Source organism: Sceloporus occidentalis, unplaced genomic scaffold (genome assembly GCF_023333645.1).
Source record: "Sceloporus occidentalis isolate IW3139 unplaced genomic scaffold, rSceOcc1.0.p SCAF_99, whole genome shotgun sequence".
NCBI lineage: Eukaryota > Metazoa > Chordata > Lepidosauria > Squamata > Phrynosomatidae > Sceloporus > Sceloporus occidentalis.
In genome coordinates, this window is record NW_028317079.1 from 956,588 (window position 1) to 972,767 (window position 16,180).

Genomic DNA, 16,180 nt, shown 5'->3' on the forward strand with positions numbered 1-16,180 from the left:
TAATAATGATACCCAGTTTTCACAAGAACATTTCACCCTATGCAGGCCAGAATAGCGACCATGTTAGGACAGGACCCCATTCACATCATATAACCACCCCTAAGTATGAATATTTTAGGTACCCTTTCACTCCTCGGGAAACAATAATAAAAGTGGGACCCTTAAATTGTTGCTCTGTAAACAAGCACCTTAGAGGGGTTTTACAGAAAATCCGGTCCTGTCTTTTGGCACTCAAATGGTGGAGTTCACAATTAACCTTAAATGTATCAGGCAACATAATGTATGAAATATAAACACTATAGTGATAATAATATTTTACAAGTACTACTGTACTTATGAGTAAACACAATCAATGCTGTCTTCCTTATCATTCATTTACAGTGTCTATAAAACAAATTATCTCCCGAAAAACCCAGAAGCCCTTTGAATGTTGTTGTTTTTTTCACCAGGCAGTTTCATCTAAGAACAATATTGGTTTACACAGTAAAATACTAGTATCATAGCCTGGGTATTTTAGCTCGGCCTAATACTGTCGTCTACCAAATTGTGTGAGGTAACATAACATACAAAACCACTTCTTACTTAGGGTTCCCATCACGTAAGTGGAATAAAAATAAGGCCTTGCTTTGTTTAATTAGTAAGAATTATAATTAATTACACACCAGAAGGATACAGGCCAAAACAAAATCATTTTTGTATAGCTGGCACAAGTGTTAAAATGATATATGTAGCTTCATTAACTTTCAAGGCAATTTAATAGTGAAAAGGTTTAATGTGTAAACCAGCTAATTATATAAGGAATCAAGATATAAGTCTATGTTGACATTATTATACTCCTTATAAAATTATAATGCGCTATTTATTTCTATATATATTTTTTGGAGATGTGTGTTGTTAAAATGGCCAATAAATTCCTCCATATGAGTCAGAGTGTCTAAAGTGTAATTTATTTTTTGTTTACATTTTTTTACGCAGGAAGTTTCCTTTTTTTTATGCAAGTATTCCCAATATAGCCCAATTTGTGTTTTCTTTGTAGATAGATATTCTATTCCGTGTTGATTTAGAATTACAACAATAACCCCTGCCAACGTGGCACACATGGTTAGAAAGCTAATACACATCATAAAGACTAAGAGAGAAAAAAAACATGGCTGATACCCTCAGGTTGAATTTTATGTTTACATGAAAGAAACAACAAAATACTATCAAGCAGAAAACAATACACATATTATGTCCATTTCTCTCCTGAGAGACACTTTTAGAATGGCTGTCTATTCAGCTTTGCTGTTGCCAACTCTCTGCTGTGGCATAATGTGAATTGTATGAAATAATATCCCATTACTCATTTTAGAATTTAGGAGGCCCTGGATGTTCTCAGAAAAAAACAAACATATGTTCCTAATAGTCACCTCATAAGGTATTAAACATCATTCTGCTGAATGAATATTAATGAGCTTTGTTTGGATGATTGCAAAAGATTCCAATGTAAGCATGTAGTAGAACTAGAAACCTTATGTAAATAGTAGTAAAAACAGCAGAAGTCATATATTATGAATAATAGAATCAGTAAAAAAACAAAATCTAGTTTACCCTGACAAGGACATCCTAAACATTTCCTCTGTGTATAATACTTTGACTAAAGCTATTGTATGAGTTGAAAAGGTTCCCTTGCACGTACATGCACACATATATGCTTTTATGTGTGTATGTGTACCTTTATTTACATACACAGGCACAAACATATCTATATACCCATTTACTGTACCTATACGGATATATAACGATACAGAAGGTATGTATATATATATATATATATATATATATATATATATATATATATATATATATATATATATATATATATATATATATATATACACATTATACGTATCCTAGTGTTGCTAATGCAGTGGAGGCTTTCTTCCATGAAGTACTGTACATACAAAAAACTTTTCTACATTTACATAAAGGTCACATGCACTGTTACAGTGCAAACATAGAATTAAATGTAGTCTTTAACTGGCATAGTAATGGCTTTTCTTAATACTACAAAATTGCATTCTCATACTTGGTGGCCTTGAAAAGCCTTCTATACTGCAAGGTTTGCCTTTGGTCCACAGTTAAAGGACACAGCAGCAGCAGCAGAGTACATAGGAGGAGCAGGATATATGCAAAGAACTGAAGTTATTGCAGATGTATCGGTCAAAGCATAGGACGATTCAAATGTATTAAAGGGTTTCAAAAGGCAGAGAAGCCTAAGATGAAAAGAAAAAAATGAATGGCATGAACAATGAAGTGAACCAAGACATTCTAAAACACAATAGCAGACAAAGGATCAAGGAAGATATAACGCAAGGAACTTGAAAATTCTTATTAATAGTTTGGATATAAAAATACATCCATGTTAGTCCAATCATTTTACAGAAGCTCCTTGTAACGGGAGTCCTAAAAGAGAAAACACTGTTGAGGATTTTCATTTTGCTTTCATATAGAGGTGCCTCTGTCAGGGTCGTTACCGAGATTCATCCCTAGAGAAGGAGTTGGCTGGTATGGGATGGATGACATAGTTTTAATTGGACTCCTGAAAAATCCACCATTGGGTGCCCTGTGCCTAAACGGGCCAGTCCGATGCTCAGGCACATTGCCAAAGGAGAAACCAGAAGCAGCTTTAGACGACAAAGTACGACTAAGAGTCTGTATCTGTTCTGGTATAAAGGTTGTAGTAGTTATATGAGTGTTCCTGAAGTCACTTATTTGCTCCAGAGTTTGACGAGCTGGTAAAGTATCAATGTCTAATGGTGTTAGGTCAATAGATGACGTTGAAAACTGTTTATGAGGGCTTTCATCATCTGTGCACAAGCTGTTTACACGTCGGTGGAGATGTTCCAGGTCAATTTCTTTGTCATCCTGAAGGAAAAAAGGAGAAGGAGATGCACAGTATTCAGTAGGAACCTTAAAATGTCCCTCCTTTAGACTTTAATGTAGCTAATTATTAAATAGTAGAAAAACACATCTCTGATGTTCAAATGTTAAAAAAATATCACTAAATAAAATACTGTATGTTCATTTGCTATTTGCTCCTACATGTTTAATGCAGGGATTACTTAAACAGACTACATATCGATCCAAGTTAGGTAATTAACAATTGTTCTGTTAAGTGTTAACCAGGTAACATATATTCAAACTAGAGGACCAGCTGCTACATGAGATCCCAAGTGCACCAATGAAGCGTCCTTGTAAATTTATTGTGGTGGGACATTTGCTATAGTATTAAAACAACAAAAGCAAGAATCAATAGTATCCAGTACAATTGTAATTAAAAAAATGACACACATGTACACATCTGTATCATAATTTGTATGTAATATTTACTTCAGTGGACCCAAGGGATCTAGGGTGTTGATAAGTATCACACACCTACAATTGAAATGGCAATTCTTGTTCAAAGTTTAAGTATTATTGTGAAGACAGTGACATAACATATTAATCCCACCAAGAAACTTAAACATGTATGATTCCATCATGGCTTTTTACATTATTTGTTATACTCTGAGAGAAAATAAAGTGATGGGCAAACAGACTGTAGCAGCAAGAGATTTGTCGAGGTTGGGGGTAAAGCAAGTAACTAGGACTTTGGATCCATAGGTCGTTGGATGTACGTATATGTACCCAATACCGGAAGGAGAAGAGCTGTAGCTGTTCTCACCTTCCTTCTTGGTTCCGGCTCATATTTCCCTCCTGGCATTGGCCAGCTCAACCCGAGAACCCACTATGAGGCATACATAAACGCAATATAATGAAAGTAACTAATGAGAGTGAATTATGCCTTTTCCCAATGTTTCTCTACCTCACTCACTGTTTAACTGTTTAAACAAAACATGACAAGAGTCATTTAAATTTGATCTGGCAACTACACAGTAGTTGACGTCCTCCCTCAAACTGACATTCCTTATCAGCCTCTGCCAAATGAGAGTCATTATTTAACAGTGGCAAATAATGGCAACTACTGCAACAGGCAGTTAAAATGAATGCTCTCAAAGTTAAACAGAGACAGCGCATTTCTATTATAAACCTTTATTTTAAGGAACTTGTACAGATTCCATTGAGTACAGCATACACAGTAAGAAGAGAATATTCAACAATGCAAGCGGTAGTAAAACACCATTGATGAACGTTTAACAGAGATGGGGAAAGTTGTATGAAAACCACTAGAGAAGACACGTTTTATTCTGCAAGCACCACTACAAAGGTTTATTGATTATACTAAATCAGAAAATCTGGGATTTTCTGAAGGTACATGTCCACTTTGAAAGTTGAGCAGGAAATAGCATACCATGCTGGGTAGAGGTTACCATAATTTGATTAAATTTGGACCTCCCATGACAACAACATTGGGCTGTCCTACCTATGACATCACATACATAGTATTCCTCTTTTGCAATTCTCTATCAAAATGGGTTGTAAGATCAGGTTCTGAAGCTATTGTGATAGCACAGAATAGATACCACTATTATGGATTTTGCATTACAGTGTTTTGTGGTAACTGATATTGTAAAAATAATTTTCAATAAATAAAACAAATAAGGCCACTGAATATAAAAACATAAAACCGTTGTGATTTATGAGAATTTTACTTGTAGTCATATACCATATAACATTAAGGCACAAAACGACATCAGTACAAGGATGATACTTTATTGAGTTCAATTTTGTCCAATAATTTCACCTGTTGTATCAAAAAGTTTTACAATACTGTACTAGACAGGCTAAGGCCACAGCAAATCTGCAAGCGTGATGTGCCTTAGAATTACAACTACTGAAGGATATTGTATTATTCAATTACTTTCCTTGTGAAGTGAAGTGAAGCTCTGCCTCCTATCTATGCATGTAACCACACCACCTTAAAAAAGACCACATTTGAAATGTTGGAAAGTATGAAATTGTGCCTTTACTCCCTTATGACTAGTTTTAGTCATAAATAGAATATTCATGTAACTACCTTCCACATTCAAAGTTTATTTTCTTTTCTCATTTCATATTTCCTAATATGGATTTTGAATTATCAAAAATGTGCAGAGCAAATTTTATTTTAAGTAACTTTATCTATATTTAGCAACATTTCCACTAAGTTGTTTTTCAGTCGGTATGATAAATGTCACATGTAGCATATCACACAACGAGTTTATGAATGCAGAATGGGAGACATCATTCTTCATTATGAAGTGTGACATAAACAATGGTGACAGAAAAGATGATGCCTTTCAAAAAGCAAATAAGAAATAAGTGAACACGATACATGTGCAATAACGTTTCTGCACATGTAAAACTTTTGCTGCTCATTGCATATTTTGCTTAACTAGATGACATGCATTTCATTAAAATATTAACTGTGAAAGTCTAAGTGACTGAACTACAAAGCATGTACTTGGCCTCAGTTAATAGGATACGCTAATTTTTATCTTGAAAGTAAGTTTTGTTTACCGCCGATTTCTGGGGCCTTTTCTCGCCTAGAGGTAGATGCACTTTGCATCACATTGCCTAACCATATTAACACTTAAAATGTTTTCCTCTGTCAGGAATGTGACAATAAAAACTGCAAGGTGTTCACTACCCAAGCAAATTAGAACTACCTACTGGTATCTGCCAAAGGCTACAGCGCAAAGGCAAAGTATCTGGCACTGACAGGCAGTATAATGGTGGAAGTGGCGGAACAAAATGTTCTGTGACATACAACGTTCACTGCCTCGCTTCTTTAAATGTTAAGGTATTGCCAATTCCTTCTGATGAGGCACACATGGAAATACGGGGAGAAGGGAACAAGAAATATTTAACTCCAGGCCCTCAGCAGCTTAGGACAACCACTGGTCGACCCATAAGAGCTTGAGAATGTTCTTCCTCGCTAGAGAGACTTTTGTTATTACATCTGTCTAACCCCTATCCATTATTGCCTCTTCCACCCATAAATAGAGTGTGGCACCCAGCAATGACTAAAGTAAGCTTTGCTTTTACAGGCAACTTTTTCTTTTGCATTTTAATTGTACTCAGTATTTGAACTTTTCCTTCATTTTGTTTGGTACTTACAGTGAAGGCTGCTGGTGAATGCCTAGTAAGTTTTGGTTTGAAATTATGGAGCAATAAATTGTAGTTGAATATTCTTTTTAACAGAACAACATCCCCAGCTTGTTACTTTGGAGCAGTTTCTGCTATCAGCACTGGCCTCCAGCTGTGTTGCTCATCAGAGTTCCATTAGGCCTTGAGCTTATCAGAACAGAATCTTGGACACAGATGTCTGCCTGCAAATAATAAATCCTATTATGCAGTAGCGGGGAAGTCAGCCTATATTTCACAGACACTTCAGGCAAAAGTGTGGAGAAATTTTATAGACCTGTACAATGTATATCTGCAAAATCACTGCCTATAGTCAGACAGTTTGCAACAAAAAGAACTATGTTGGAGCACCCCCCCCCCCCAAGATGTAGAATCCAAAGCTTTATCACTGCCCGGTTTTTGAGATGTGAGATGTAATAGCTGCAGTGCATCAAGAAAGAAACGTACTGTTAGAAAGTAACTGCAGATATTAACCATATCAACTATTAACTATTACTAGATCCTACATTATTTATTAGAATACAGCAGGTTGCAAAACGTATCCTGCCAGCATTTATTTTATATAAAATGTAAAAAGTAGAATGTATGAAAAGATACATGGAGAGACATAAGATAGACAAATGTACATGATTATGAAAACAGGTTGTATTTCTTTAATGCATTGTTGTATTATGCAGCCTGATATTATAAAATGTATAAAAACTCCATTAGCTTTAACAGCATGCAAATTAGGATGTATATACTTTAATTACAAGCGTTTAGAAAATGAGACTTGGGTCTCATTTCCCTCCTACCCTGGCTGCCACTGAAAAAAAATAAAGCATTAGCCCCTAAACTTCTTATGCTCATCAGACATCACATTGAATTACTTGAGCAGCAGCCAATAACATGCATGCTAACAAAACATTAGTGTTCAGAAACACAACTGTGATTGTCTGCTGCTACTCTCATTGTCTCGAATAAGTGTTCACTGAGCATTTGGAAGAAGCATATCATGGTATGCTCCTGGCTTTCAGTAGGGGCAGCTGGGGGAGGAGTTAAAGGAGACAGAAATCTGATTTTCTAACTCCAATAACTAAAGAATGCCTGTAACAACCTGTATGTAGTAAAATGCACAGGAGGCCTTGGGGCTGAAGGGATCTTAGTTGGGTAACAGGGATTTCTGGGCTATCATCTCACTAATTTACCTATGTATTATATAGGGTCAACTTGGCTCTTCTTGCAGGATAAATCTGATGGGGCTTCCTTCATATTTAAAGCGTGGATATGAATCCACTTGCAAATTTATAGTTCGAGGTCAAATCTAGTAATTCGATATTCATTATTTCTACATTTAGGATTCATTCACAGTTATTGTATTTTTCAAACAGTTGGAAGGTATTTTTATTATTTTTGGTATATCTGAAATGATTAGGTATCCATGTATCAATTCAATGAGTATAATTATTCTTAAAAAATGTTTTGTACCTTAATGTTAGGTTGCATACTACCCAGAATTTAATACAAATGTATATTTGTCAACATTTCTTCAAGTATTCTAGCTTTGTAGGTTGGGACAGTTTATCATTTAAAATATTTTTGTTTTTTTATTAATTTCAGCCATTAAATAATCTTCTTCATTATGAAAAAATCATATAACAGTAACTTTACATACATCCTGGATATATTTCTTGCGGAGTACTTGTGCCAGATTGAAGAGCAGCTGAATGTTGAGAAATGTGCACTTCAGCTACTACAAATGCGTACAGCATATTCCGTTTTAATAATGATGTAATTTGTCTTTTGCCATGTAGTTGGCCTTTGAAAGGACATCTGGTGTTATAGAATATGATTTAAAAATGCTATAAAAGCATCTTTTAGCATTACATTGTTAGTAGTGCTGTTCTTTTATTGGGATTTTTTTTTTCATTGCATATATGGAGAAGCTGCTAATTGGTACTAGATTCCGGAAGGATAATGGGCATGGTATTGTTTGCTGAGTGTTAATTTCTGGATATCAAGCACATTGCTTTTCCTGTTTTCATCCGAGATATAAAGACTCTAGTCTCGAGCTAGTCAACTGGAATATGTCCAGCTGTTGTAAAACTGCAACTCCCATGATGCTTTCTTACTTGATCATCATAGCAGCATCATGAGATTTGTAGTTCCACAATATCACAAGTGCTATGTGTTAGCTACATCTGTTCTAGTCTTTAAAGAGGAACTGTCACCTCCAAATCTTTTTGCATAGTTAAGTTTTTTAAGCACTCTTTAATCTTTACTATGTCTCAATGCGGTGAAATAGTCTTATCTAACATGTTTCCTTTTTTGATGTTCTCTGTCTTTTCCGCACCCCAAAATGTATTTTGTAAACAACATTATAAAAAAATTTACTTTGGGGAAAAGTGACAGATCCACAAATGAATTTACCGGCTAAAAAATGCAAAAACATAAGAAAATTAGATATATTAAGTTATCCTCACTTGCTCTATCTCTGTGTAAAACAATGAAAAGTCAATGTTCTATTATTCAACCAGAACCATAAGTGGTGCCACCTTTCACAATCACCACTCTCAACCAGCTGGTAATTCAGTACAGATGAAACTGTGTCTTCCTAGGAGGTGTTGTCTCTCAGAATATGATCACACTTCAAAATTGAAAGCTGGGTTGCTCCATTGGCACTTAAAGAATGTGAAATCACTTGGTGGTAGAAATGGGGAAATTGGATTTATCAGATTAAAGTGACAAAATCACTTTTAACTAGTCTGAACCTTTTTTGACTTGTTTTTTTTGTGTTGCATAAATAGAAGCTATTAAAGTTTATGATAAATTTACATGAGGCTTAATATTGGCGGTTTGTTTATTTAGCATAAACACATATATATTGTAATAACCTTCACTCCATGTCATACTCCCTATTTTACCCTTTCTACCACAACCTCCATAACTATAACGTTTCTGTGTTAACAAATCAAAACTTTAGACCTTTATTACTATAACCCATTACTACTTATCTCTCATCCTTTGCACGCCTTCCTATTATTATGTTTTGCCAACCATTTAGTCCACACCCATTAATCCCTGGGCTCGTACCCATCTTTCTGTCTTGCTCTGAGGTGGGAAAGTTGCGTTATTGTTGATTGAACAACCAAATGTTCCCGCTGGTTGAGCTATACCATTGGTTGCTGTTGTAATAAGATGGCTTTCAGACTTAACTTGTTACATTTTATACACAACTCCTAATGCACTCTAATGATGGCCCTGCTTACATATCACAGTGATGGCCAGGTCTGGGTATAAGTTCTAGGTTCCCCAGGTAAGCACCTTTTTTCCCAGGTAAGGCCAGCAAGAAGACAGATTAGCCTATTGGGTGATTGAACTCCATGGTGTGCCGCAACTGGCCGATTTTGGCCGATTTGAGAGATGTCTGGGCTTAATATCTATACCCCCACATTGTGCATCATTCTGAGATGCAGCACCAGGACATGGGATCATCTCCAGTTCTCAACACAAAAGATGTTTAACTCAAGGAAGAAGATTATTGTGTTTGGGTATGTCCTTGGGTGGCTGGGGAGCTAGTGCAGTGGGCAACACAAATACACCTTTATAATGAGCTTTAGAAAAATAACGTTTTGTAGGAGGGATATTGGCAAAAAATATGTGAGATTAAATGAGATGCCAAGTGGGTGGAAAAATAAGTGAGGTATATAGTTAAGACCCATCCACTTTTTTCCCATGATGCTTTTCTAAGATATATAAAGGCACTGCACATACATAAATATTCTGATACATACCCTATCTAAACTGCTACCCTATGGCCACTCAAACTTCTTTCCAAGTATACTGGACAATCCTGCATGTTGGTAAGAATTAGTGCTATACCCTTTTTCTAATTTCAACTGACATGTAAAAAATATAAAAATAGCGAGATTTTTGTTTACTTTTTTTAAGGGAACTATCATTTTGTCAAAATACTTTTTTTCAAACTGCATGAAAACTCTTCTCAGTCAAATGTAACATATCACCACATACCCTTGACTAACAACAGTTTTCATGCAGTTTTCAACAATTTCGGTTTCCCTCTTTCTTAGTCACCAAGGACTAAACATGTCTTTAATTGACTACCGTATATTAAAATGCTGTTATTTTCTATTGTTTCCTTATGACTATCATGCTTTTAAGCATCTGTTTATTCCCCCCCCCATTTTGGCACTAAATTTGTTTTTGGCAATAGTGCTAACAGATACACAGGATTATTGTACAGACCAAATGTACTTTGGATTTTCTTGGCTGAAATCTAAATAAGCTCGGAGTAGTTCGTCACATTTTTAAATATTTGATTCATCTGACCTACTTTGCAGATAGATAGTGTTTCTATACTGTATCTCAAGCTGCCTTCTGTTTTTTTTTTATTTTTACCTAAAATCCAGGTCATGTCAGCTTTGTTGTCATATGTGGTACTGTTGCTGGCTATATTCGAATATAGGCTTGGTTAGGATCCCGTGAGTGCTTACTCTTCACAAACACAGTGGTAATTATATATAAAAGGCAATTCTGATGCAAATGGGTAAAAGTGACACAGTTACCATAGCAATCAATGGAATATATTCCTGCTGGTTGCTCCACATTAGGCATTTTACCCCAGAATAGCTGTTTATATATAACCTCCAGAATTATGACAATAAACTGCTTCATATTATATAATTACCTCTTTTGAAGGCACCCGTGAGCCTTTTCTTTTGTTCCACCAAGTCTCCACCATTGCTATGAAGCATGAGAGGACAATCCCAGCTGCAAGAATGCAAAATACCCCAGCAAAGCTTTTAATATCTAGGGCATTGCCCCTTTGCTTGGTTTCCACTGATGAATACAAGTCACAGTTTCCAGTGCGTGGCCACCATTTATGCTTCAATATATCCATATCACCATTCTGCTGGAGCTCCAAGATCCTGTGGAAAACACAAGGACAGAATAACGAGAATAGTTCATCATCTGTGTTTTGCATAGACCTAAAATACAACCTAAAATACACCAGACACAACTCTTTCACAAAAAACATTTTCCATAACATACTGGTAACAAAATCATCTCATGTATAGGCAATATAATATAGCAGTATTGTTTGTAGCCAAGGGTATGAAAACTAAACATATATAAAGAAGTCCTAAGACTTTCTATCAAAGCAGATACTAAGTCTACAAAATTAAAATACATACAAATACATTACAAACACTGGAGCAGAATAAACATTTTGTAGGTTTTTTATAAACTTATATCAAAAAAGTATGGCCTTACATGTGTTTGTGTTTGGATATATTTGCTTTACTTTACACACAGGTTTTAATTTTGCGACCTCTCTGGGTACTAAACAATGCATGGCCCAGCCAACCAAAATTCAAAGGTTACATTTATTGTCTTGGGCTTCTGTAGGGGACACTGTACAAATGCCTACTTCTTTTCACAGTGTCTACATGTTGTCCACATGGTGGCAGGCTTTGCATATTTTTTTTCCCCATGCAACATGTTTTGAGAAATAAAAAAAGGTGTTGATTATTGATCTACAAGGCAGAAAATACTTCACTCGGAGCTATTTAACATTTTATTTTAAATTCAAACAGTTATCCATGTTGCAATACCCTTGATAATGTTGATGTGCAAATCCATTGTTCAGTACATTCCAGGCCGTGGTATGTTAGGCTTGTACTGGAAAATTGTTCACAAGTGAATGCATACATTCCCATTGGGTTTTCACAAGCCACGCGATAAAAAAAACCAAGGCATTATGCCCATTTCTCTGTCGGCAGTTTTTCTTTCTGACTCTGTTAACTCATTGCAAAGGCAGAATAATTCCCACACCAATAAAAAAAAATATATTGCCCTTAAGTAAGTATATTCTCCAGCTAGAAGGAAAAACATTATCATCATACAGAGCTGGCATAGATCTTTTTATCTGCTGGCACAGGTTTATGGTAGCATGACAGATGTTGTTGACAGCAGTGTGTACTGTTTTTCCTAAATTCTGCTCTGCTTGTTTGGCAAAAGTTGTCACAGTGATTCTTAATAGAATAAATTAATACTGAAATAATGTGGGCAATGAAAGCGAGCGTAGAGTAAAAGAATACGCAAATAGATCGTATATTTCTGTATCTGTGAACTTTGGATGATTATATACTTTCAACTAAATTTCTATGACCATAATAATAAGTCAGGTAGAAACTGATTTTCCAGAACTTTGCCGGAAACCTTTCAGGCAAAACAAGAGCACAAAACAATGTCTCCACCCATTTTAGACATTGCTAAAATGTGAATTTATAGTTGACCATGTGGGTCCCAGCAGATGACACAAGGACTCCTATTTAGTTTCTCTAGTTCCATGGATGAAAAAAACGTTTTCTCCTTGAGCATACTTGCCAACTTTTGCTCCAGGAGCCCCGGGACATAAAGGGGATGGAGCTAAAAGTAGGTGGAGTTATGTAGTGCAGCATAACCCCACCTACTTTAGGCTCCACCCTATGTCTGGGGGTCTGGAGCTCCTTTACAAGCAGTTAGGCTGTGTGTGTCTCAGATATACACAATGCTGCCTATGCAGTGTAATGCATTGTCCATCGGCAGGATTTTTATGCCGGGACAGGCTCAAATTTGACACGGGCCAGTTCCACGCAAATTGATGAATATTGGCAGGTATGCTTGAGTATAAAATAAAGTGCTTTATACAGTAATGTAGGTTAGCATTGACAATCACTTTTGTTTCAATAAACATTAATAGCAGACCTGGAGGCTGCCATTGTTGTCATTCTTATGTTATTTTTAGTTGACTCTTCATGGCGTACTTCCACAGACTTTCATTAATCAGAATGTCTGACTAGGTTCTTACAACCATCGACCAGCCATTCAATTGCTACCACAGGCTGTATGATAAGGAGTCAGGGTATTTGTCTTATAACAATGAAAACAGTGCAATACTTTTGAAAAACTATTTTTACACTTGTAATACGTTTTTCGTGGGAATTCCCCTTTAATTTTGCTAATCAGTAAATCATATCCCTTTAATAATATAAGAACATTTGCAACACATGTATACCCCCTGATCCCTCCCTTCCATCAATATATATATATATATCCCTGTGTCTATAGATGTCTTTGCTAAATGATTAACATGTATTGATTGATTTACATGAGCAAATTTATCCTGGTCAGCTTCAGAACTAAATTCATTCCAAAAATTCAATATTTGATTAATCTAATCTGAGCATTTCTCCTTCTGCATACTGGTGTATAATAAAAAAAATGTTAATTTGACTTTTCTCATTATCTACAGATTCTGCTTAGCATGTCTTCTTTGGCAAATGCCTTGAAAATCATCCCCACTTTTGTGAGATAAACATGGGGTCCAAGGATCAAATTAGCAGCATGATGCATCCACGGAGATGCGGGGACTAGTGAACTTTAATTATTGTCTGTTTTCTATGTTTATGTTAGCAGTAAAAGTCAAGCACTCATTATAGAAATGGCAGGCATTATCTTTTGTAAAATGTAATCTAGGCTGCAAGTGAATAGATAATCAGTATAATGAAAGCTAGCTAGGGAGATGCAGGAGAGCGGAGCTATGAGACAACAGTCCCCACAGAGAAATGAGGCCATAATTGCAATTGGAAAGACAATACTTTTGGTGATCTTTTAAAATGTCAGTGTCGTTCCTAAGTACATTGTGATATTTTCATTATGGGCAAAGGGAACAACATGTCTATTTAAGTGCACAAAGCAAGAAACGGTTACATTGTTGCATCATGGCTCAATAAATAATGCATCAAGACAATTTAGACCTCAGTGTGAAAAATTTCAGCACAATCTACAGAAATGTTATCGTGACCATTACTAGTAGTTATAGTCTGAAAACTGAAGCACAAGAAATTGTACAATCATATCATTACTTTAGCAAGGATACAAATAATTCAAACTAGAAAAAAAATATCAAGTGTTGGTGGAACTTTTCAAAATGTGGGTCATATCCCTAGAACTGTTAACAATATGCTACTGTTGTCAGTGGATGATATTAATGAAGAGTAAGAAACATGTTAACCAACAGGGACATTTAATGGGTTGCCACGATGATTGCGTCACATTTAGTACTCCAGTTGACCCAACCAAGAACCAGGTTGTATCTGTGAACAGTGTGCACATACACACATAAACACTAAGATAAACAAAATGATTTATGAAGATCAGCTATAGCCTGCGATCTGTTTTAAATGTTGTAATTATGTTGAAGAAGTTTGGTTTAATGTAGTTGACATTTCGTAAAACTAGCATAACAATCAGTCCTGTCCTGAATTCCATTCCCTTCTCCTTTAGCTTCCCTTAGAGGGCAACCTCAAATTAAGGGAATGAAACATCATTGCATGGGCTTTTTAAGTATACTTTAAAATGTCTCATTGGGGATCCATGTTGATATCCATTTAAAGCACAGCACCGGAGCGATTAATATTAATATGATTGGCAAAACTAGAAAAAAAATATCAAGTGTTGGTGGAACTTTTCAAAATGTGGGTCATATCCCTAGAACTGTTAACAATATTCTACTGTTGTCAGTGGATGATATTAATGAAGAGTAACAAACATGTTAACCAACAGGGACATTTAATGGGTTGCCACGATGATTGCGTCACATTTAGTACTCCAGTTGACCCAACCAAGAACCAGGAAATTTCCGGCATGAGGTTGTAACTTATATTTTTTTCTGTATCTGTCAATATCTTGATTGAGGTAACATATTGCTCTTTTAATAAAAAGTGTAAAAAAAGAATTCCTCTTTATAAATATATTGTCCATTAACCCCTGGCCATTTCTTATATTGATCATTGCAAATGGTGCTTGATTAAAGATTTTTCACAACAAATACACTTGTAATTTTAGTTGTAAGTAAGGAGTCATCATTTCTAGTTTTAATCATAAAGGGGATCATCAATCCTACTTCTGCAAAAGTCGGCAACATATGGTGAACAAATGTCTTGCAGACTGCCTTTCAGCATGTGAGAATATAAAATAAATAATTTAAGTTGTGTAGTGGTATTGCAAAAAATGCCTGCTCATTATATTAACGGTGGGTGGCCAAATCCTTCTTATAACATGTACACTCAGAGCCGGACTTGGGAACAAAAGTGTTCCTTGCACTTTTAGGCGAGATAAATACGTGCCATCTAGTACTGGCCCAATGGGCATTTGACTGGTTTTGCTAGCTGGTCAACCTTGGTCTGTATAAACTAAGAAAATTATATAAAAAGCTTAACCCGCTGTCAATATCGCTGCTTCACTTGATATTATAAATTAATACTGTCCATTGCACTTCTGTATCATATAAAACATTATTCTAATTGTCAGTGTTGGCAAAGCCATCTTTGTTCTATCTTTGCATGTTATTGTCAATAATATCACAGTGACACATCCTCTGAGTAAATAATTTCAGCTTTGACTTCTCATTATTGCAGCATTAGCAAGCTGGTATTTTAGTATTTGAGTAATACCAATGCAGCATGCAAACCGACAAGGCTGAAATGATTAAATGCTACCATCATGGTACGTCAGCTCTGAATTTCTGTAACAAGCGGCTGCACACACTGGGTTTTAACTGCATCAATGAGCTGCTGGATTGCTACTAGTAAGAGGAAAGTTTGCAATCATATTTCAACTTTATGGAAGAAGCCACTGTATATTTTAGACATCCTGTATAAGCGTTAGGCAGCAAAGAACTCCATCCTCAGCCAGTCAAATGCCATAGCTGTTATGAATCCACCCATATATAATCATATAAATAATTCCACGCCTGGCTTTAACAAGCTGCCCTTGCTTTGTGTAGAAGTACATACAGAAAAACAACTTTTTTGAGACAAAATCACTTCTGTTTTAATTGACACTGCAACACCATACACTGACACACACACAAAACATGCTAACATCAAATACTAACATACACATTCATGCTAACACCATACACTTACACACTCTTAAACCATACAGTAACAGACACAGACATGTTAACAACTTACAGAAACACACCCTGACATATAGTACACACACTGTTACATGCTGACATACA

The 16,180-nt window shown here is 35.8% G+C and overlaps 1 protein-coding gene across 1 annotated transcript in view; it reads right to left on the reverse strand.

Annotated features, from left to right (window-relative positions):
• Positions 1–2,484: 2,484 nt before the first annotated feature.
• Positions 2,485–16,180, reverse strand: part of LOC149284097 (glutamate receptor ionotropic, delta-2-like) — a 425,155-nt gene continuing 411,459 nt past the window's right edge. Inside the window, exons 15-16 of the mRNA XM_089497148.1 lie at positions 10,796–11,036; positions 2,485–2,907 (exon numbers count right to left, since the gene is read on the reverse strand). Of these exons, the coding sequence (XP_089353274.1) occupies positions 2,485–2,907; positions 10,796–11,036 (664 nt within the window). The remainder of the gene's footprint in view (positions 2,908–10,795; positions 11,037–16,180) is intronic.